Source organism: Sebastes fasciatus, chromosome 16, assembly GCF_043250625.1.
Source record: "Sebastes fasciatus isolate fSebFas1 chromosome 16, fSebFas1.pri, whole genome shotgun sequence".
Taxonomy (NCBI): Eukaryota; Metazoa; Chordata; class Actinopteri; order Perciformes; family Sebastidae; genus Sebastes; species Sebastes fasciatus.
In genome coordinates this window covers 22,922,769-22,946,335 of record NC_133810.1, presented here as the reverse complement: position 1 = coordinate 22,946,335, position 23,567 = coordinate 22,922,769, and the positions used below count along the sequence as shown (strand labels likewise).

Genomic DNA, 23,567 nt, shown 5'->3' with positions numbered 1-23,567 from the left:
AAAAGTATGTTATTTAAAAAGTGTGTGCATGAAGGCGATCAACTGCCCGGTACTGGAGGTAACTCAAGCGTCGGAGATGTTGGCTTTATTTACTTTTTGAGAGATCCTTTATGGAATGTTTTAGGAGGATTTACTCGTGGGGGTAAAAAGTGAACTGAACAAACTCTTTTGTTTTTTATTGCTGAATCCCTGAAAAGTTTTTTTTTTTTTTTTTGTTTGAACTCTGGACTCTTTATTTTTGTGAATATTCTTGGGACTTACATTTGATTATCTTACACTTAATTCCCCAGATCCACTTTGTTTGAACCAATCAGACAGCATCCAATCAATTTGCAGGAGAAGAACTAATGTTACGTTATTGAGCGCCAGTTGGCGCCAGTTACTCTGTTGTTACATTTGCTCAAGAGCGCTTTATGACTTGTTTAGGACTCAAAACTCGAAGGTTAGGACTTGGGACTTGAGTACAAAGACTTGAGACTTACTTGTGACTTGCAAAACAATGACTCGATCCCATCTCTGTGTAGTAGGTGTTTGCTTGTATGCTGAATATGTTATCCATTCGTTTGTTTTCTCAGGCCTGACAGTAGAATGGTCGGAAAACCACCAAAAGAAGAAAATCGTCAATGTTCCGACTGACGTGTATGAGCTTGGCTGCATCCAGGATGTGGAGGATGGCATGAAGGTAATCATGTCATTTTAACTGAAGGTTCCTAATGCCAAATGAATGTTGCACGTGTGCTGCAGTATACTGTGCATGTATGCTTGAAAGCTGTATATTTCCGTCGCTTTCCAGGCTGCGGAGAAGGTCGGCTACCCCGTCATGGTGAAAGCCTCGGAGGGAGGCGGAGGAAAAGGCATCCGTAAAGTCAACTCTGCTGATGATTTCCCCAATCTCTTCAGACAGGTACGTGGAAACTCAGGCTAAAAATCCAGCTTTTAATTTGAAACACCGTGCAGGACGTAACACATTATAGAATAAGGTTTGAAGCCACTTTAGAGATCCAAATGGGAAAATGTGGCTGCACCAAAGTGCGGGAAAAAGTACGGACATTTAGAACAGGATGTTTGGGCATTTTTTGGCTGCAGGGGATTTACTTTCTCTTTGGTTCTCCAGGTCCAGGCAGAAGTTCCAGGATCGCCTATTTTCGTCATGCAGCTCGCCAAGCACGCCCGCCACCTGGAGGTCCAGATCTTGGCCGATCAATATGGCAATGCCATATCCCTGTTTGGTAGAGACTGTTCTGTGCAGCGACGGCACCAGAAAATTATAGAGGAGGCTCCCGCTACCATCGCCACTTCTGATGTGTTTGAGGATATGGAAAGGGTACAACCCATCTAGCATTGTTTGTACTTGTATATAGCTGATAAATGGAGATCTAACACCAACTTAGTAAATTCAGATTTATTGAAAGCATTTGAACCTGAGTTGTTTTCCCTCCTCAGTGTGCGGTGAAGCTGGCTAAAATGGTGGGCTACGTCAGTGCAGGTACAGTGGAGTACCTCTACAGCCAGGACGGCAGCTTCTACTTCCTGGAGCTCAACCCTCGTCTACAGGTGGAACACCCCTGTACTGAGATGGTGGCTGATATCAACTTGCCTGCTGCCCAACTACAGGTCAGTTCCACCCAGACACCCCCACCCTTCAGTGTTACAAAGAGCACACTTTACATCACATACTGTACAGTTTGAGTCTGGGACCGTCCTGCAGCAGACAAAGTTAGCACGCTTCAACGCTTTGCACTAGACGGGGCCCCCTGTCTCCATGACAACGGACTGCAAAAGAAGGAGGCAGGAACCCGTGTGGTAGATCTAGTGGTTGTAGCAGCACTCATCACGTGATGTGTTCAGCAGTGTTTAGGATCGTGTGTAAGTAGGTCAGCGGCAGTCAAGCTGAAGGGCAGTGTTGCTGGGAAAGCTTTGTAGCCGAGCTGGTTGGATGTTACTGTGGGAGTGACACACTGACTCCGGCACAAAGGATGAGGATCTTTTTTTTTCCAGGCAACAGGACTCACTATTTGTAAGAAAGATGGTGCTTATCGGTTGTCTAGAAAACATGATGTTGACAACCGTCAGAAAGCACGCAGGGGACAACTTTATGTGGTTCATTCAAAGATAATACAATCAAAGTCTATATTGTGTGCTATAATGTGTTGTTTACATTTTTGGTTCAGGGCCTGTGAGCCTGTTCTATATATCTATGTATGTATGCATAAACATATTTTGTACTGATACCTAGCTGTGCATTGGCAAGAATCTGGCAAAACAATACGTATCACGATACAGGGGTAACGATTCAATATATTGCAATATATTGAAAGACTAAGCAAGGTGATATATTGCAATTTTTTCAAATATAATTTTAGGAAAACTGTCATAGTATAAAGAACACACCGCCATATGTATAACATCTGAGTGAAAACAGAACTAACTGAATTAGCTACTGTGGGGACCAACATCATTACACATGAATACAATTGGACTCATTGGATCCACAAGAGTCTCAGCTTTACAGTGATACCCAATCTTTGTAATTCCAAGACTGTTTAGGGACTCCAGTATGCAGAAATATTCAAATACACCATTTTAGAATAGGTGAAAATAACACATTTGAACTGCACTCAAAAAAACTGCATGGTTTTTGCCCCAAACTGCATGCAAGTATCATAAAGTGGGCATGTCTGTAAAGGTGATATATTGCGGGGGGTTTTTAATCTAATTTTAAGGGAAACTGTCATAGTATAAAGAACAACCCCACCATATGCATAAAATCAGAGAAAAAAAATGTACTTTCTTATGCAATCCGAACAGTAGAATCTGCATTTGCATTTATCACAGTCCCTGTAACATCCAACATCATAGCACTACTTTGAGAGGGCACATACACTGAGAGGGAACATTTCTTTGGAAATAAAATAAAGTATTGACTAATTAATCTTTGCTTGTAAACTATTAATTAAAAATCAATAGTGTTTTGGAGAATTAATACAGTATCACAAAACAGAATATTGTGATACTCGATATTTTCTTACACCCCTTCTAATACATCTATCTTCTGTCAGATTGCTATGGGTATTCCTCTTCAAAGGATCAAAGACATCAGGATGCTTTACGGGGTCCAGCCCTGGGGAGACTCTCCCATTGACTTTGAGGGTCTGTCGACAGCCCCCTCCCCACGGGGTCACGTCATTGCAGCACGTATCACCAGTGAAAACCCCGATGAGGTAAGCCTCACTGCGTCCCGGTACGCAAAATACTTGTTCTTAAAGGCTATTGTTCTTACTTCTAGATGTAACCCTTCTCTTAATGTCAAATAAGCTGGTTCAGTTCATGAGAAGGTGAAATGTGGTGCGATTGCAGGGTTTCAAGCCGAGCTCGGGAACAGTGCAAGAGCTGAATTTCCGCAGCAATAAGAACGTGTGGGGCTACTTCAGCGTCGCAGCGGCTGGAGGGCTGCACGAGTTCGCCGACTCCCAGTTTGGACACTGTTTCTCTTGGGGAGAGAATCGGGAAGAAGCCATCTCGTGAGTACACAGAAAATAAAAAAACAAAACATTTGTCCAATCAGAGGTTTTTATCGTTGACATATTTGGTTACGTTTTAATCTCTTTCTAGCAACTTGGTGGTGGCTCTGAAGGAGCTGTCTATCAGAGGAGACTTCAGGACCACAGTGGAATACCTCATTAAGCTGCTGGAGACTGAAAGCTTTCAGCACAACACCATCGACACAGGCTGGTTGGACAGGCTCATCTCGGAGAAGATGCAGGTATGTAGAGATATTATGGAAAACTATAATGAGAAAAGACGTGTTTGATATACTGACCCATGTTATAATGTCCGTGCTGAAACCACACTACGTCTAAGTGTTGAGACCACAGACTGTATATAAAGATTGCCGACATGACGGCTCCCCAAAAATGAAGCCGAAACATCTCGATCGCCTCCTGGTGGCTGGCTGCAGTATAGGTCATTAATCCCGCCCCCTCCATGTTAGCGAATGGGACGTGGGCAGTGGCGGCTGGTCAATATAGGGCGCTAGGGCGCCAACCCCCCTGAGCCAGACAGCCACACACAAAAAAAAACATTACTACTACTACTACTAATAATAAATTATAAAAATTTGTCGATATTTGTGTTTAAAATATGGAATGCACCCAGTAATATGTGGAAAATATGATAGAAAATCATCTGTGCAAAATATATGGTTTTCCTGCACATCCCCTGTCTCTCCTCCTCCTCTGTATGTCTGAAGTTCAGCTCTGGGGCGACTGAAAAAATTGCCCCGGGCAGGCGGGTCTACGCAGCAGCTTAGCCAATAGCTGATTCAAGCTCTGAACGATTGACATTAAATTTAGCCAATCAGCGTCCTCAAATCTGATACGAGATGGGCGATTATTTTATCGCCCGAAGCAGCTACTGCTGACGTCAAGCTTCAGAACATCTAGCCTGTGACGGGAGACTTTGACCAATCACAGGTCAGTTCATCGAGAGAGAGCATTCCTATTGGCTGTGCTCTGGTCATGTGACCAGAACTTGGCGTTCCTTCACCAGATTTCACAAAAGCGGCGGCGTCACAAACTTTCTCATTTTACAGCTAAACCGTGCACTACAAGATGATTCTGAAGACATCTGAGGCGAGAAATAGTCATTAACGTAACAGAAAATGTATTCATATTTGATCAGCGCTGCCTAGTTTGACCGTTTGGTCGGAGTTCGGAGTGATTGACAGCCGGCTCTCATAGACGGTTGCTAGGCAGCAGATGCCATTAGGAGCACCGGAGGAAACCGGAGGACACAGAGAAACATGAGTTCTTTCACGTTACCTGTTTCATGTTCTACTGTTAATCTATAATAATACATCATTCATTCGTTGATTATATTTTGTATTAATAATCTGAATCTGTAAAGTAACTAAAGTTATTAAATCAATGTAGTGTAGTAAAAAGTACAATATTTCCCTCTGAGATGTGGAGTAGAAGTAGAAAGTATCACAACATGGAAATACTCAAGTAAAGTACAAGTACCTCAAAATTGTACTTGAGTAAATGTACTTAGTTACTTTCCACCGCTGAGTACATATTATACTGTTGTCTAAGCATTATTTACTGCTCCTGTTGGAATAAAATAATTGTTGATTATTTAACTGAAAAGTAGTAATGTGTTTTTGATACCCTCACTTTTTTTGCATTAAATCATACCGGCTTGTTTGCTGAAATTGATTGGATGTGGCATAGCCCTACCTAGAAAAAAATTCCACCAGCCGCCACTGGACGTGGGCTAAACTAAAACGTCAAAGCTTTTGACTTGAAGCTTTTTCCTGGCTAAGAAGTAATGAGTGTATGTTGTGTGCAGGCGGAGCGTCCAGATACCATGCTGGGAATTGTGAGCGGGGCTCTTCATGTGGCAGATGTCAATCTAAGGAACAGTGTGTCCAACTTTCTGCACTCTCTGGAAAGGTAAAAAACATATGGCATGTCATATGAATCCATTCCAAGCAGTAGATACTATCGGAAAAAGAAAATAGAATAGAAAATATAAGACGCTCTTTACTCTCCGACCAGGGGCCAGGTGCTGCCAGCACACACACTTCTCAACACCGTGGACGTGGAACTGATCTACGAAGGCACCAAGTACGTCCTGACAGTGACGCGCCAGTGTCCCAACTCCTACGTGGTCATCATGAACCACTCCTCCGCCGAAGTGGACGTCCATCGGCTCAGCGATGGAGGTCTTTTGCTGTCTTATGATGGAAGCAGCTACACTACGTACATGAAAGAAGAGGTGGACAGGTAAGAGGCAACGAAGCTTTAGAATGACATTGAATGAAAAGATAATGAAATGAAACACATGTTTTAATTTGCTAAATAGTTGCCTGGAAATATCTTGACTCTGTTAACAACTTTACAGAAACTACTTGATGCACTTAAGACTTCTGATTTCTGTTAAGACAAAGTATCTTTTTTTCCCCCCCTACAGGTATCGCATCACAATTGGGAACAAGACCTGTGTTTTTGAAAGGGAGAACGACCCTTCGCTGCTGCGATCTCCTTCAGCAGGAAAACTGATCCAGTACACAGTCGAGGATGGCGGACACGTGTTTTCTGGCCAGTGCTACGCTGAAATAGAGGTACAGTATGTTTGTATGTTGTCCACAAGAAAGATGGAATCAGTTAAAATTTTCACTTTAGTTTTGTTTGAGTTGTAAAGATATAATCATTGTACTTGTAAATTCCAGGTGATGAAGATGGTAATGACCTTGACAGCTGCAGAGTCTGGTTGTATTCACTATGTGAAGAGGGCTGGAGCAGCACTGGAGCCTGGCTGTGTCATAGCCAAGCTGCAACTAGACGACCCCAGCAGAGTGCAACAGGTACTGTGTGTCTGACTAATGCAATCTACGCAGGTGTACTGTACGCTAAGTAGGAATTCTCATATGCCTGCTAAAATACTATGTAAGGGCGCTTTCACAAGCCAACGTTATTCCGTTTTAATCAAACTCTGGTACGGTTCATTTGGGCAGTTGCGAACGCAGTAATCATACTTTGGTTCGGACCAAAACAACTGGTTCGAAGTGGTCCAAGAAAACCAAAATGCAGGCTGCCTGCGCGGGCGTTTGTTTAGATGGACACAGGTAAATGACAGGTTAACATGAGTGAGAGAGGATGGACCTGGACTTCTGCAGAAGTCTGATGTTTTTGCTCGACATCCGGGTCAAAGGCAACACACAGAATATGTTAAATAAAGTCCACAAAAATAGTGACGTTTATCAAGTCATTGGAGATAAACAGGAGGAAATGGATTCGAGGACACAGTAGATCAGTGCCGAAAAACGTTGACAGCAATATGTCAAAGTTCGCGATTCCCTGCATAGAAGTGGCAGCTCTCGGGACGAAAAAGATACCTTCACTACTTTGTACACACCTCTCAGCTAATTAATTTTTAACTTCGTCTGCTTTAATTTGTGCACTCTGAAACCGTACCAGACTAAATAGAAAACGAACCAAAAGTATCAATTTCACTCTGAGTGGGACTAGCTAAATGGACTATAATATTACTAATATGTCTTTGTTTAGTTCAAGTTTGCATTTCAAGTTAGGCCATACAGTTTAGCTTTCAGCTCTTTCTATTATGAAAAGTAACAGGCTGTCATAATGGCAGGGGTCTACATCTTCATACACACAAGATGCACTCTACTTACTCTTAGCCTATATATTAGTTCTTTGGGTGTGTGCATTTTTGTGTATGTTATGAAGTCCAAACATCAATGAGGCAGGAAATTGAGGCTGCCAACGAAGATGAAGGCTCAATTACCTCAAGGAAACGGGTGTCTGCATAAACAGGGAGGCAGACTTAGTGGTGGAGAAGGAGCCCAGTTCTGGTAAATGTGTCACTACTGGTTAGAAAGTAATGCCCACAGAAGAAAAAAGTGTGAACTACACATGTTGGACTACTTTTTTGTACAAACATTATTCAGGATATTGTTTTCTTCAACTTGCATTTAGACAGAATACCTTGTTTATTTCAGAGTATGCACACTACTTCCTTCTAGACTACACCATGAGCACCAGCATATGCACAACAATGTTGTAAAATGTGCTTAATTATAAGTATTTGTCTTACAGGCAGAGCTGCACACCGGGCCCCTGCCTATTATCCAAGCAGTAGCTCTGAGAGGGGAGAAGCTACACAGAGTCTTCCACAACACACTGGATCACCTTGTTCACATAATGAACGGCTACTGTCTTCCCGAGCCTTTCTTCAGCGCTAAAGTAAGAATTCACACACACACCCGGGTACACGGCAACATCAACTGTAAGCAGTTCCTTTTAAATATCTGCCTCTTGTGTCTGTCCTAGTTGAAAGAGTGCGTGGAGAGGTTGATGAAAACCATGCGCGACCCCTCTTTGCCGCTGCTGGAGCTTCAGGACATCATGACCAGCGTGTCCGGCCGCATCCCCCCCGCTGTGGAGAAGTGCATCAAGAAGGAGATGGCTCAGTATGCCAGCAACATCACCTCCGTGCTCTGCCAGTTTCCCAGCCAGCAGGTGCCCCAACACACCACACTAACTACGCCCACAGAATTCTTCTTAAACGTACCTCGCCTGATAACAGTAAAACTCCTGTTGAGCACTTTTTTTTCTGTGCCATTAATAATAATGTTTGGTTTCCACGGTAACCCCCACAGAGAACAGAGTAATTAGTTATGTATAGATATATAGCACATTTGTAATGCTGCCACATTAGATCATCTACAAAACAGCAGTAAAAGCCCGTTATAATAATTGGGTTGTATTGGTTTCCACAGTGATCGATTTTCTTCTAAAAGTTGTGTTAGTTTGGCAGTGGGATTTCTCAACCATAGTGCACAGTAATTTTCCATTCAGCCAGAAAAACACTCCTCCTCATGACTTTTTGTACAGTTTCTTGTGCAAACAAATCATTTCAAAATATATTTGCATATCTGCAAAAGGGTAAGCAGAATGCAAGTACTGTCTCTGTCTGTGTGTGCATAAGGAATTGTGTTTACACATATAACAGTTGGATTCACTCAGAGTTTCTCGATGTGAAATGTAATGAGACAAGAATTTTGTCTTACAACAAGTTGCTGGATTATTTAAACACTTTTTATTATTATTTATTTATTTATTTATTTTATTACTGTTAAAACATGCATAATTTATGAAGAGCAAAGAAAGGCTAGTACACTGATGTGAGCTGTAGTGAAAGGGTGTTATCACACAACTCTAATGATATTCATCTCTAGTTTATTCACACATTTCACACCCAGTTAGGACCTCTTGATATAAAGGGAGGAAGCTAACTGAGGGGGTCATCAGTTAAGTCTTCACTGCTGCAAAGTTATTATAGTAATAGTAGTTTCAGTTTTAACTTTTCCAGTTATAATACTGTATATCACAACCAATAAAAGGAGACTGCATGAACTTCCTTCAACTCTCGTGACATTGAACCACAGAAATTGAATGGACTTGACATTCCAGGAGATGGCGCTATGCCGCAATTGCTTCACAAATGTAGCGTGAAGATCAAACATGAAACATTTTGACCATTCCTAAATAGTTCTCCAACCATGTATTTTGTATGTAGGTACATGCTTCTGAGACATTATGCCTGGCCCTAACAAAAAAAACTGAAACTAAACTAAAACTACGCTAAAATGAAATTGAAAAGTCAAAACTAAAATAAACTACATATTCAAAACTAAAATAAAATAAAAATTCAAAACTATTATAGCCTTGCACTGCCGGATTAACTTCTTATATTGTTTATCTTTCCAGATTGCAAACATCCTGGACAGTCATGCTGCTACTCTTAACAAGAAGTCCGAGAGAGAAGTCTTCTTTATGAACACACAAAGCATCGTTCAGCTTGTGCAGAAGTGAGTATGATACTTTCTATCTATCTCAATGTAATGCATTGATCTCTTGGATTTACATAACAGCCTATGACCCAAAGTGGCAGATTGCAGTTTTCCTAGTCACTAGATCTACTGTGCCCACTTAGATCAATGCTGCGTTCTTCTTTGTGTCTGACCAGACTGTGTTTGTCTCCAACAGGTATCGCAGTGGCATCAGAGGTCACATGAAGGCGGTGGTGATGGACTTGCTCAGACAGTACCTGAAAGTGGAGATCCAGTTTCAGAATGGTGAGGGACAGCACCATCAACACACTTAATAATTGGTTTCAAGGGTTCATTGTGGTGACATGTTGCCACATGCAAGAGACCGTTCTGTCCACTTGGTGGAGCTCTTTCACAATAACCACCTCAGCATTTGTTATCCTTTTCATTCCCCTGTGCTGTATTTATCAAAGCTCTTACATGTCGGCCTCTTAACAGGACACTACGACAAGTGTGTGTTCGCACTGCGTGAGGAAAACAAAGGCGACATGGCCAACGTGCTCAACTACATCTTCTCCCACGCTCAAGTCACCAAGAAGAACCTGCTGGTTACTATGCTCATCGTAAGTGTCCGTCCTTGCTCGAGTCAGAACTAAAGAGTTGTAAGACATCCAGCCGGTGATGTTATGTAACGTTACCACCTCCTGTGTCTAGGATCAGCTGTGTGGCCGTGATCCCACGCTGACGGACGAACTGATGGCTATCTTGACCGAACTCACCCAGCTCAGCAAGACGACCAACGCCAAGGTGGCGCTGCGTGCCCGGCAGGTCAGATGGGGATTTCGAATTTTTGTTAACAAATTTAATAATTTTAATTTCGTTTAATAATAAATAAATGAGTTGACAGTATTCCATTCATCCTTTCTACCCAGGTGTTGATAGCTTCCCACCTCCCCTCTTACGAGCTCCGACACAACCAGGTGGAGTCCATCTTCCTCTCTGCCATTGATATGTACGGACACCAATTCTGCATCGAGAACCTGCAGGTAGGCAATAAAGGAGTTGGGTTTATCCATAGACTGTATATAAGAAGTGGACGTAGTCACCGTGACGTCACCCATTGGTTTGTGGACTGCCTTTTCGAAGCCTCCAGTTCAGCATTTCGGCCGTCACCATCTTGTTTTTTTTAAACCAGAAGTGACACGAGTAGAGAGGGGAGCTAAGTTCAACCATAAGCTGGAGACATTTTTAGGCGACCGAAAAGGTTCTAATTAACTTTCATGAACTGAAAACACACTGTGAAAAGGTCAAAGTTCTAAGATGAAAACATGGACAACTCGTAGACCGAACAATGCTGTGGCAGTGACTTGAAACTCATTTTTACTGAGGTAATAAATCAAGTGAGAAGTAGGGTCATTTTCTCATAGATTTCTATACAATCAGACTTATTTTTGCAACCAGAGGAGTCGCCCCCTGCTGGCTATTAAAAAGAATGCAAGTTTAAGGAACTTCCGCATTGGCTTCACTTTTTAGACCCCGGAGTTGCCCACTGGATTTATCTAATGCTCTGAAAATGGGAGAAAGTTTTAAAGATGACTTATTTTCCTTTTTTGTTTTTTGTTTCTAGAAACTGATCCTGTCAGAAACGTCCATCTTCGACGTTCTGCCCAACTTCTTCTACCACAGTAATCAGGTAGTCAGGATGGCTGCCCTTGAGGTGAGAGGAACAATCTCTATTTGCCTTTTTACTTCATTTGATCGAATGTTAAAATGCAGGCGATTCACATAATAATCAAACTAATATTTTCTTATCTCTAATAACCGCAGGTGTACGTCCGCAGAGCGTACATCGCCTATGAGCTCAACAGCGTTCAGCATCGGCAGCTGAGGGACAACACGTGTATAGTGGAGTTCCAGTTCATGCTTCCCACCTCGCACCCCAACAGGTATCAGGCACACAAAATTCCCGCAATGCTCACATGTTGTGCATCACCTTTCCCATTGCTCCCCCCCCCTTAAACGGCACTATGGAAAGGGATGGATATTGAATTTTACATCAGTGGAAAGAGCATACATTTGGTCATCGCACTGCCTTTTTCCTCAGAATTATCAGCATCATTCGGTGGCTCCTTCTATATTTGTATCTTTCCTGCCTCACACAACACTGTGTTATTCAATTGTCTATGTGTTTGTAGCATAGGTGGAGGTGTGCTGTGGTTACACAAAACATAACACTCCAATGCCTATTACTATAAGATAAATATCTAAGGCGCTGATGATGAATAAGTTACTTTTAAAATGAGTTTACTTCACAATCTGACGTCATCCATGGTGCCACGGTTACCCTCCCACCTTCCCAGCTACGTGTTCATTGTTCATCGTTGTTCTCCGTGTAAATAATGCTCCTCATGTGCAAAAGAAGGTATTTTGAAAAAATACTTTTCTTGGTTTGTCAACAAATGTGTGAGCAAAAAAGGCTTCCAACTTCCAAGAGTCTCATATCAGTCGCTCTTCCTTGTTAAGTCCTGGCAAAACACCAGGGTGCTTAAACTTAAGAATCCGAATAGACAAACTCAGGATTTGTCTCGTACATGCCCGGCATTTGAAAAAAAAGCTTGTACCAGACGAAGTACTGTGGCATTTTTTCTGTTGCATCCCACGTGTGTGATCGTGTCCGGGTTGTCTGCGTGTGAATGTGTTCCGGTGTATTTTGCTTGTTTATCGCTTCGCAGTCCAATCGTTTTTCGTACGCACATTTGATTGCATGCTTGTGATTGTATGTGTGTGATAGGGTGACCAGATGAGAATGGGTGAAATTCGGGACAGTTGGGGATGGGCGTGGCCTCCAGTACATTACATTCAGTGTCAATGAACAGTAGTAATATGAATAGCAGTATTCTTACTTGCAGACTTTGCGAAACGCTTTGTTTGGATCTCGTAAGGCAGCAATGATCCATGGGTATTTCCCTCCAGACTCCTCTTATGCGTAGTTGTTTATCAACTCGTGGCACTACTGTACAAGTTCGGGGACTGTCCCGAATTTTTCGGGACGTCTGGTCACCCTAGTGTCTGAATTAACCTTCGTGTTTATCTCATCACTGTGAACTAAAGACAGCATGAGTGTGTGTGAAATGAATCACCGTCTTTGTTCAGGGGGTATACCTCAGGACAAGGAGTGCCTTTAGGATCTCATAATGCATGTTGTAAAGGGAGCAGTCAGGAAGTGAAATGTGTGTTTATGTGTGTAGATTCACTTTATCCTCTATTTTTACATTCATTGGATTCATTTAGATATTGATTAGGGCTGTCCCGAACACCATTTTTGGGGCTTCGATGAGAAATATTCAAACTCAGCAGGCTGACATGTTTATCTGTCTGTCTCCATCTCCCCCATTTCAATGCCGCTGCCGCACTACTGTACGCAACTCTACACACACAACAAATAGTGATATCTGTCTGAAAATTACTAATAAATATTCATGTTTAATATGAATAAGGAATAATGTTGTGGGATTATTCCTTATTTCATGGGCTATTTGAGGATTTATACATTATTATATACTTACATTAAAAAAAAAGCATTTGAATACTGATTTGGCGGTTCATTACCATGGCAACGGTCAAAGCTTTGAAGCATTCGGGTCAGCCCTAATATTGATCAGTGCAAATTCATCACATTAAAGGGGCACACACACACACACACACACACACACACACACACACACACACACATTGCTACACTTTTGACTGTCTCCCTCTCCTGATGCCTGCAACTAACCACGAAGTAATCAATGTTGTTTGATTGCAGAGGGAACATCCCCACTCTAAACAGGTATTGTAAACATTCCTTTCATTGCATAGACTAATAGTGACTACCTAGCTGCATGGTCAAAGCAGTAATTCATGATATAATTAATTCATCTGGTGATAAAGTCAACAAATTGTGAAGTTGTGCAACTTTAAAAAAAATCCAAAAATGAAACAGATTTAGCAACTGGAATTTCGTCTGATTGAGAAACACAATGATTCTTAATCTTGCTGACAACAGCATGGCCCTTGGCATTCAGCCTCTGTGTTAAGCATTTTGTTGAGACTGTGTTTGTGTCTTTGTGAAAGAGTGTTATATCCCAAACTATTGTGTGTGTGTACTTCAATGTAGTTGAGATTTGGAATATCTTGGGATGTAAAGTGGTGTAAGATAATTCAAATGACATGATGTACACCGGTGCAAAATCTCCCGAACTGAAACTTGTGACTGTGACTGTCCTGCCAGGAGAATGTCTGCTCCCATCCTGGACTTTATAAAAGCTGCCGACACTAGATTACAGGAAAAGAAACCCCGGGACCTTAAAGCACAAGATAGTAAATCTAAGGATGATAACCCTGAAAAGAAAAATGCCTCCGATTCAGAGTCTGACGACAGGTTTGACACACAAAAAACATCTTGAGTGCTTTCAGCGGGTGGTAACTTCTGGGACGGCTTCTTGCAACCGAAAGGACTAACACCCAACAAAGTGAATATTTAAAGGGTCTTTCTGGTGTTTCCTTGTTCCTGTGCAAGGAATATTTTTGGGTTTAATTTGACTAACATGTGGTCTGTGTTCACAAGCGATGGTGTTCCTACTTGCTTTTTTTTCAATAATTTGAACCTCATTCAGTTTTTAAAATAAAGAGTCTCCTACAATTAACACATAATTGTGGTCCATCTCAAATTGCCAAAAAACTGAGGGATCAAAACTGTTGTGAGGTTCTTAAAGGTGGATGGGGAAAATCTTCAGTCATTTCTAGCAGCGTGTCAGATTCCCATTGTTAATCGCTCTGTGTCGACACTCTAGGATGTCATTCTCATCCAACCTAAACCACTACGGCATGCTGCACATGAACAGCGTCAGCGACGTTCTGCTCGACACGTCCTTTACGCCGCCTTGTCAGCGCATGGGAGCCATGGTCGCTTTCCGCTCCTTCCAGGAGTTCACCAGGTCAGTCCTATTTTGTATGAAATAACTTTGATGTATTTGATTGATAGGTGAGGATGATATTTTCAAGTGTGATTAATTGCACGTATGACTTTTTCCTCCTCTGCAGGAACATAAACGACGTGTTGAGCTGCTTCTCTGACTCTCCTCCGTCAAGTCCGACCTTCCCGGAGGGAGGTAATCCCGTCCTGTACGGCGAAGAGGACAACAAGGTGAGGGGAAACTGATTGCTGCTCATTGACCTGTGTGACTGTCTGTGTACCTTAGAATGAAATGTGCAATTGCTTTGTCCTCCAGAGCATCCTGGACGAGCCTATCCATATCCTGAATGTGGCCATTAAGACGGACAGCGACATTGATGACGACGGCCTGGCAGCCGTGTTCCGAGAGTTTACTCAGTCAAAGGTGGGAGCGGTCGACAACAAGGCCTTTTGTTTCTCTTGATTTCAGCAGTGAGAGTTATTTTTATGCCTCCGCACCGGCGACAGCAGTGGCTGGAGGCATTATGTTTTCGGGTTGTCCGTCAGTACGAACAATTCTTGTGAACGCGATATCTCAGGAACACATGGAGGGACATTCTTCAAATTTGGGAAAAACGGCCACTTGAAATTAGGATGAACTGATTAGGCAGCGAGTCTCGCGAGAGTTTTTGCATGTTTTTGCCGATTGAAGATCAGATTTCGTTATTTGTGGACTCCGTTCTAGACCGTCAAGGTCAATGTGACCACACGTCCGTCCGATTCTCGTGATATTTCAGGAACGCCTGGAGGGAATTTCTTTAAATCTGGCACAAATGTCCTTGATTCAGTGGAATCAAGGATGAACTGATTAGAATTTGGTGGTCAAAGGTCAATGGTCAAGGTCATGACCTCACAAAACACATTTTTGGCCATACCTCAAGAATTCATACTCTAATTATGACAATTTCATACAAATGTTTAACCGGATAAAATGATGAAGTGATGGCATTTTGGACGGACATGGATTTAAACTGCAGCTTCACTGGTTGGCGGAGGCATACAGCAGTGAGGCGGTAATTCTATCTTTTGGAAGTCTTAGAGAAATCTCATCCTGATATTTTTCCCATTCCAGAAATCTCTGCTGTTTGAACATGGCATCCGTAGGCTGACTTTCCTTGTGGCCCAGAAGGTGAGAGCCCATCTTACTTTTTTTTACAACTACCTGTCTCCACAATCTGCTGCCGTGCATGTCACCAAATCAGCAGTTCTGAATAGCATGTCTCAATTTTTTTTTTTTAAAACAAATTGTTCCGCATCTCTCTTTTTGTAATTACTAATACTTAGTGTATATATGGAATGACATGATGTGGTAATAATTTGAAATCTAGCTTATTTTTCCTGTTTGTCTCTGTATCTCTCTTTCTTGCATGCCTTGCTTTTCGCTGCATTTATGATGACAGGATTTCAGGAAGCAAGTCAACTGTGAGGTGGACCAAAGGTTTCATGTGAGTAGAGGGAGACGAAGGAAATGAGGATGGGTGGCTCTTTGATTTGATTTATGGGACAAAGTATTAATACATTTGGTTCAAACATGCCTTACACATTAAATCCAGACAGCTAGTTGCAGTATAATGGTTTTAAAATACTCTAGACCCACGTTTTAAAAATGACAAACCATCGCGACCCAATTCACAATAGGCCTTATTTATAAATCGTGAGAAGAGTTTTGTGCGTAAATGAACGTTCCTGACCATTTTAACTGCCATTTCCACATCACCTTAGACTATCTTGAATAGGTAAACCAGCCATTTCCAAGAGATATATATGTTTGATAAATCACAACTTCATTTTATGCACGTGTTATTGAAAACATATACATAAATACTTTATAAATGAGACCAAATAAATGCATTTATGCAGAGTTAAGGGGCTCTCTCATTCTTTTCATTTCCTCACATCAGTAAAACAAACAGAATGTATGCTAGCCTTTCATATTAGATTTAATAATTATTAATAATAGACTCAAAGGTATACTGCAGATATATATCTTAAAAGACTAAAAAATCTCCCGCGACCCACCTTTGGGTCCCGATGCAGTCTTTGGGGAAAAACTGCTGTAGATGATCCACAGAGGGTACAAATATACCTACATGGATTTTATCCAGCAGTGACTGCTTGATCCATTACAAGCCATGGGATTCTGCAACTCCCTGATCTCAAGAGGAAGGTTGTTCATCTCTGTTGCACCAGCATAAATAAAAGAAACCTATCACAACATTGTACTGACTCAATATATGTTTGGGTTAGTTTTTAGAGCTTAAAGACATGAACTCACTGCACAGATTTTGTCACCATGAAATATCAGTTTTTCGTGCCTTGCTGTAATGTGAGCACACATTTTTAGCACGTATAGCAAAGAAGGAATTGAAACCCCTCAATCACGGCAGTTTTGCGATACGCTCCGTCGATTGTGCTGCAGTACACAGTTTGTGTTCCCAGGGTTTGACCCATTATCAACAGAGCACCCACTTAGCATATGGATGATAATGGCAGGGATTTAGAACAGGATTAGCTTTTGAGAAATGCCCCCGTTCTTTTCGCTTTCCGCTGTCATTTTTTTGACAAAGGGCTTTGATTTTTCTTTTGATGGCACCACAGTCTCTGATGAGAGCTAATCACGACGACTCGCGTCACCATCATTATGCGGCCCTTGATACGCGGAGGGGTTTTTCAGTAGCCTGCACTATTCTGCACGCTCATCGTAACTATATTGTAAAATATGATACGTAATCACAGTGTCAAATCATGGCCAGTGTGTGTGTGTGTGTGTGTGTACTATTCCAGTCCCCTTGTTATTGTGTAGGCTGCGAGCCGATGAGAGAGTCCCCAATCGGTCTGGCATTGTTTTGGCAAGTGGGACACTTCATCTGATAGCGTCAAACAGGGCTACCGCCGCGCATTATTTAGAGGATCAAATGTCTCCAAAAAAAGGAAATGTTTTATTCATTAGCGTAGTGAGTGCTGCTATATATATACAGCCCTATTACCATTATTATGTGAGCTCGCTGTCTGAGTGAATACACAGTGATTCCCTGATAGATAAATGACATGTAGAACAAGGTCCTGATCATCACTGCATAATACTCCATACTTACCGTCGTAGCAAAGCCCAGCTTAGCTTATTGTCGCCTGCTGTGATTACTGTAGGTTTCTAGTTAGTACATGTCTAACTGATTTTGTATTCTTAACACTTCTGTGCTTACAAGCATGTTTTTTTTGTTTTGTTATGCAGACATTATTGATTGATTTTGTTCTTTCTATTTCTGTCTCACTATCTTCCACACAGAGGGAATTCCCCAAATTTTTCACATTCCGTGCGAGAGACAAGGTGGGTGTCTACATATTACAAACCATGTGTCAAATCATCACTTTTAACTTTTACATGTTTTCTTAAAGGAACAGTGTGTAACATTTCGGGGGATCTATTAGCAGAAATGGAATATAATGTTCATAACTTTGTTTTCATGAGTGTATAAACGGCTGAAATTAAGAATCGTTGTGTTTTCGTTAGCTTAAAATGAGCCCTTCATATCTACGTGTCCTCTTCACGGAGTCCGCCATGTTTCTACACTAGCCCAGAATGGACAAAGCAAACACTGGCTCTAGAGAGAGCCTTTTCGTATTTTTACGTTACTTGAAAGCAACCATAGTTCTCGGACACGCTTGTGAAACTGCAGTAACGTGAGCCACAGAGTGCAAAACTGTGCTACCGCCAGCCGCTGTCTGACTTCCGTTCCACCAAAAGTAGTGTTATCATGGTAAGTATGGCCTCTGAGTGAGAGGAACGACGTTACCATGGTTTTGCACTCTGCGGCTCACGTTACTGCAGTTTCACAAGCGTGTACAATCCCGCACACTGTACCTTTTATGGCCAAATTGGTGTTTGCTCATGTAGAAATGACCGCATCTTGAAAAGATGAAGGGATATATGTATGCATCAGATTATTGTGACATTGCAAATTAACCTACAAATTTCAAAATAAAACAGTTTGACTTTCCTTTGTCTGGGAGACCGTTCAAAACCGTGTTGTGGTTATAGGAAACAACTTTCCACCCCCCTGGCAGCCCTGAATTTCACTCTATCACAATCAGCGATGGCTCTTCCTCTCCGTTACCCCTGATAGTTTCACCACAATGACACCACCAAAACTCATTAAAGTAATGAACTCTTTAATTATGTCTCCCATTTAAGAGAAATGACACCCATTAGCAAGCTTTCTGAGATGGAGATTGCCCATAATTTCATTTACTTAATACAGCGTGCGGCTCACAGGCATCTTTTTTTTTTTTTACTCTTACATCAACTCCTGAAATTGCCAATTTGAACTACTTCTGTTAATGGAGGAGATGATGGCAGGGACGTCTAAAACTTTTAAAGGAAAAAAAAGTTCAGGAAAGTCTTTGAGTATTTCAAATGTTTGTGATTGTGCCGGTTTCTCAATAGTTTGAGGAGGACAGGATCTACCGCCATTTGGAGCCGGCACTAGCTTTCCAGTTGGAGCTCAACCGCATGCGCAATTTTGCCCTCTCCGCCATCCCATGTGCCAACCACAAGATGCACTTGTACCTGGGTGCGGCCCGTGTGGAGGTGGGCATAGAGGTGACGGACTACCGCTTCTTTGTGCGAGCCATCATCCGCCACTCCGATCTGGTCACAAAGGTGAGACAATGGAGAAACAACCTTTGCACTCCCTTTTTAACGTTATTTTCCGAAGTTTTGGATTCTCCAACACAAGTCCTTTTGTTGGATTTTACATATTAAACATCTTTCTTTTTGTATCTGTTCCTTCACTAGGAGGCCTCTTTTGAATACCTTCACAATGAGGCAGAGCGTCTGCTGCTGGAAGCCATGGATGAGCTGGAGGTAGCTTTCAACAACACGACCGTACGAACCGACTGCAACCACATCTTCCTCAATTTTGTCCCCACAGTCATCATGGACCCATCCAAGGTTTGTGAAACTATCACACACACACATACATATCTCTGATACAGCTCACAGTGTTATTAATGAGTTTGCTTCCTCTACCAACTCCAGATCGAGGAGTCCGTGCGCTCCATGGTGATGCGCTACGGCAGCCGTCTGTGGAAGCTGCGCGTCCTTCAGGCCGAGCTGAAAATCAACATCCGCCTGACCCCGACGGGAAAGCAAATCCCCATCCGCCTCTTCCTCACGAATGAATCGGGCTACTACCTGGACATCAGCCTGTACAAGGAGGTCACTGACTCCCGAACGGGACAGGTGGGGCCCAAAGACCGACAGGTGGGGCACTCACACATTTTCCATCTCACCTGCTTTATTGTCCGGTCGCTGGCAAAAGGGCTTCAGCTCCCAGAATGCAATTTGACAACCTCTCTTGTAAAGTTAAAGATGGGGTTGGTCTTTTTTTTTAATACAGTAGAATATAAACATTCTGGCTTTATTGAGTTGAAATAAAGATCCAGTATGGTGTCGTGCCCTTAGCCCGGTGGACAATTCTTTCAGTAGTATCCTTTTACCTCGCAGCTGATCAGGTAAGTTACACTTCATCCAGCCATTCATCAACCATCCATATTAGTGAATGGGAGAGTCGTTGAGTCTAAACACGGTTGAGAAAAAAAAACTGCATTTCCTGCAATCATTTATAAAAATGATTGAACTTCACTTTAGAATCTAGTTGCAAGATAATGTGGGTGTTAAGCCCCGTTTCGACCGCAGGAATTTTACCCCGGAACTAGTAACCTTTTGAGGAACTCATTGCGTTTCAACCGCAGGAACCAGGGTCTAAATTAATTTCCAGGGACATTTTCCGACTTTTTACCCCCCCCAAAAAAAAACTTTTAGTTTCTTGAAAAGTAGTCCCTGGACGAAAATTACCAGGAAGTTCTGGGTGGAAACAGGGCTTTAGTGTGGAGTTGAATGCTTTTGGCAAACAAAGACATGCTGCTGATCTTTTTCCTAATCCAGCAAAACATCTGTGATTGGAAGGGCCTGCATCAAACATACCTGCACTTAACAACATTGTAGCACAAGTGAATGTTTCTGTCTGTCTGATGGCCCTGATAACGTATGATGACGAAGCCTGGTGTCCTCTCTAGGCTGTACACTACTTCCTGTGTGTACATTGCTCTTTAACATCTGAGTTGTGCTTCTGTGTGAATGTGTTCATAGTGTATAGAATGAGTTTTTTTTTTGCATCATATACTTTGTATTGGTTAATGCTGTAGCAGTGGGTATGACAGATGCTCATTATCATCATCATTCTCAAGTCCATGATGTTTTGGCAAGGTTGCAGAAGATGTCAGTATATCTATAAAGTGACTCTGTCTTTGTCCCTCTTGGCTCAGATCATGTTCCAAGCTTACGGAGACAAGCAGGGTCCGCTGCACGGCATGCTCATCAACACCCCCTACGTGACCAAGGACCTGCTGCAGTCGAAGCGCTTCCAGGCGCAGTCTCTGGGCACCACCTACGTCTATGACTTTCCAGAGATGTTCAGACAGGTACAATACAGAAACTAATATCTCACATCTTGGCCATTGGGCTTAGATTGGCCAAATAATGTTGATGGAATAACTTTATTCTGATTTTTTTTTCTATGCAGGCTCTGAAAAAGCTGTGGCACTCTTACCAGACCTTCGCCCACTTACCCAAGTGCCCTCTTCCTAATGAGCTGCTCACCTTCACAGAGCTGGTTCTTGACGCCCAAGGTCAGCTGGTGCAGATGAACAGGCTGCCAGGGGGCAACGAGGTCAGTCTTTTTAGTTTGATTTCTTTATTTTATTTAAAGTTGCAACTGATAACATTTAGCCACTAGATGTCACATTTTCCCTCCACCCGTTCCATTGCGTTCCCTTCACAACAAGTGGTTGCGAGTTCGGTAAACTATTACTACATACTAATACTATTGGCTCACGAGCTGTACTAGAAGTGGGAACCAAACGTCAGATATCTTCCACAGAGATAACCAAAACATTCGTTTTGGACCCACCAACATTTTTTAAATGTTTAATTCACATTCATAATACAATTATATTCTTTTTTGGAAAAGCCATTATTATTATTTTTTTGTATTATTTGTCTACATAAAAATGTTATCAATATAACCTTTGACCTTTATTTTACCAGATAAAATCCACTGAGAAAAAAATTATTTCACGACGGCGATCTGGCCAAGAAGTCAGTGAAGTTAAAAGTCGAATGCATGTCGATTTCATACATACAATAAAACAAAAACAAAAACCAAACAATACATTACCGAGTAAAAACTGTCCACTCATCAACAGAAGAGGTTAGATAGTCACAGAAACTGTATGATATATATATATATATATATATATAGACAATAAGGCAACAACAATTTTGATGCGTTTTTGCAAGAACAGTTTGTGATTTAAAACTTCTGATAACTTTTGTTTTCAACTGGCTAGCGAGATGAGGGACTCCAGGTTGAGCCTAGCCTGAAGATCATTCCAGGACCAAGGCCCATACTAAAATAGATTTCTCTTTACATGAATACAGTCATGCTTTTCCATGACCTTTTTCTTTGTCTCTCTACCTCCTCTTTTTAGATGTGCAATTTCCCTTTCACTCTGTAGGTGTCTCTGTGTTTCTTTGGCTGTGTTCTCGAGTGCTTTTTAAATACTTTATTGTTTTATGGCAATGATTAATGCATCATTGAAAGTGCATTAAGACAAAATACCTATGTCTAGTAATTCTATTTATGCCAAGGATAAAATGCTACAATTAAATAAATATAGAGTATTCACAGTGTATTTATGGGACATTATATTTATGAAGTATTTAGTGTGTTGAAGTGCCTCTGTTCTGTCTATACAGATTGGCATGGTGGCATGGCGGATGACTCTGCGCACGCCAGAATACCCAGCGGGACGCGAGATCATCGTCATAAGCAACGACATCACGCACAAGATCGGCTCGTTCGGGCCGCAGGAGGATGTCTTGTTCCTGCGGGCCTCCGAGATGGCCCGAGAGAGCCGCATCCCCCGGATCTACATTGCAGCAAACAGCGGCGCCCGCATCGGGCTGGCGGAGGAAATCAGGCACATGTTCCACGTGGCCTGGCAAGATCCAGCTGATCCGTATAAGGTCAGTCACACAGTATTTTATTTGTGGGTGTTTATTTATTTGTATATACCGCATATATTAGTGTATTTCTTTATCATGGTATTTGATTATCTTATCCCTGTTTTTGTGGTTTGCATCTGTACTGTTGTCTTTCATAACTAAGCAGTCGTTGCTATATCTCCCTACAGGGTTTCAAGTATCTCTACCTCACACCTCAGGATTACAAGAAAGTTTCAGCCCTGAACTCTGTGCATTGCGAACACGTGGAGGATGAGGGAGAATCCAGGTACATCTTTTTTTTTATCACACCTTAGTGTCTAACTTTGTACGTGAGGAAATTAATCTACAAGATGCTGTAGTATCAGTCAAGTATGCACGTCTTCACGGTTTAAAGCTCATGAGACTACAACAGAGAGGTGACGATGGAAGGGGAAAGCTATTGGAGCGTCACGTCTGGCTTTTGAGTTAATACGTGTGTTGCCATGCAGGTACAAGATCACTGACATCATTGGAAAAGATGAAGGGCTGGGCGTGGAGAACCTGAAAGGGTCTGGGATGATTGCTGGAGAATCCTCTCTGGCTTACGATGAGATCATCACCATGAACCTGGTAAGACTGAAGTGGCCGCACTTGTGCACAACAAGCACCACGCATACATGTGTAGTCTCCTCCTCCTCCTCAGCCTGGAGCTGTGCGAGAACAAAGACTCGCTCGACACAAAGAGTCGTGATTGGCTTGCAAGCCTTGACGTGATTGTCTTGACCTACAGGTCACATGCAGAGCCATAGGGATCGGGGCCTATCTGGTGAGGCTCGGACAGAGAACCATTCAAGTGGACAACTCTCACATTATCCTCACTGGAGCGGGAGCACTCAACAAGGTAAAATAAATGATCTATGTAAATGCGTATTTCAGTACAACACAAAAACTGTTGTTTTTTTTTAAATTGAAAACAATGATGCCGTTGTGTGATTGTGTGCACTGAAACACTGAATAAGCACCAAATGTGTTCTCTCTCTAAATTCACACAATTTGCATTTTAATGAGGAATTCACTATAAATACTCATTAGCTCTCTATTAAGTTTTTCAGCTAATATGGGAGTAAGAGCAAACAGATCTGGAAGGGAGCTGTGTGTGGTTTTTTTTT

General features: G+C 42.1%; 1 protein-coding gene across 6 annotated transcripts in view; it reads left to right on the top strand.

The window, feature by feature from the left end:
- Positions 1–23,567, top strand: part of acaca (acetyl-CoA carboxylase alpha) — a 44,535-nt gene that overhangs the window by 5,494 nt on the left and 15,474 nt on the right. For 2 of the 6 annotated variants that reach the window (XM_074611873.1, XM_074611870.1), the window contains exons 8-43: positions 576–682; positions 794–904; positions 1,115–1,324; positions 1,444–1,614; positions 3,060–3,221; positions 3,358–3,521; positions 3,613–3,763; positions 5,350–5,453; positions 5,559–5,786; positions 5,974–6,124; positions 6,233–6,367; positions 7,620–7,766; positions 7,854–8,042; positions 9,294–9,394; positions 9,573–9,661; positions 9,854–9,978; positions 10,070–10,183; positions 10,288–10,401; positions 10,983–11,072; positions 11,183–11,301; positions 13,164–13,187; positions 14,191–14,334; positions 14,441–14,543; positions 14,629–14,736; positions 15,424–15,480; positions 15,752–15,796; positions 17,638–17,679; positions 18,796–19,011; positions 19,147–19,302; positions 19,390–19,614; positions 20,679–20,834; positions 20,936–21,082; positions 22,171–22,440; positions 22,608–22,705; positions 22,908–23,028; positions 23,189–23,299. In XM_074611873.1, the coding sequence (XP_074467974.1) occupies positions 576–682; positions 794–904; positions 1,115–1,324; positions 1,444–1,614; positions 3,060–3,221; positions 3,358–3,521; positions 3,613–3,763; positions 5,350–5,453; positions 5,559–5,786; positions 5,974–6,124; positions 6,233–6,367; positions 7,620–7,766; positions 7,854–8,042; positions 9,294–9,394; positions 9,573–9,661; positions 9,854–9,978; positions 10,070–10,183; positions 10,288–10,401; positions 10,983–11,072; positions 11,183–11,301; positions 13,164–13,187; positions 14,191–14,334; positions 14,441–14,543; positions 14,629–14,736; positions 15,424–15,480; positions 15,752–15,796; positions 17,638–17,679; positions 18,796–19,011; positions 19,147–19,302; positions 19,390–19,614; positions 20,679–20,834; positions 20,936–21,082; positions 22,171–22,440; positions 22,608–22,705; positions 22,908–23,028; positions 23,189–23,299 (4,805 nt within the window). Of the gene's footprint in view, positions 1–575; positions 683–793; positions 905–1,114; positions 1,325–1,443; positions 1,615–3,059; positions 3,222–3,357; positions 3,522–3,612; positions 3,764–5,349; positions 5,454–5,558; positions 5,787–5,973; positions 6,125–6,232; positions 6,368–7,619; positions 7,767–7,853; positions 8,043–9,293; positions 9,395–9,572; positions 9,662–9,853; positions 9,979–10,069; positions 10,184–10,287; positions 10,402–10,982; positions 11,073–11,182; positions 11,302–13,163; positions 13,188–13,628; positions 13,779–14,190; positions 14,335–14,440; positions 14,544–14,628; positions 14,737–15,423; positions 15,481–15,751; positions 15,797–17,637; positions 17,680–18,795; positions 19,012–19,146; positions 19,303–19,389; positions 19,615–20,678; positions 20,835–20,935; positions 21,083–22,170; positions 22,441–22,607; positions 22,706–22,907; positions 23,029–23,188; positions 23,300–23,567 lie in introns of all 6 variants that reach the window. The other 4 variants (XM_074611866.1, XM_074611869.1, XM_074611871.1 and 1 more) reach the window with 4 other exon arrangements.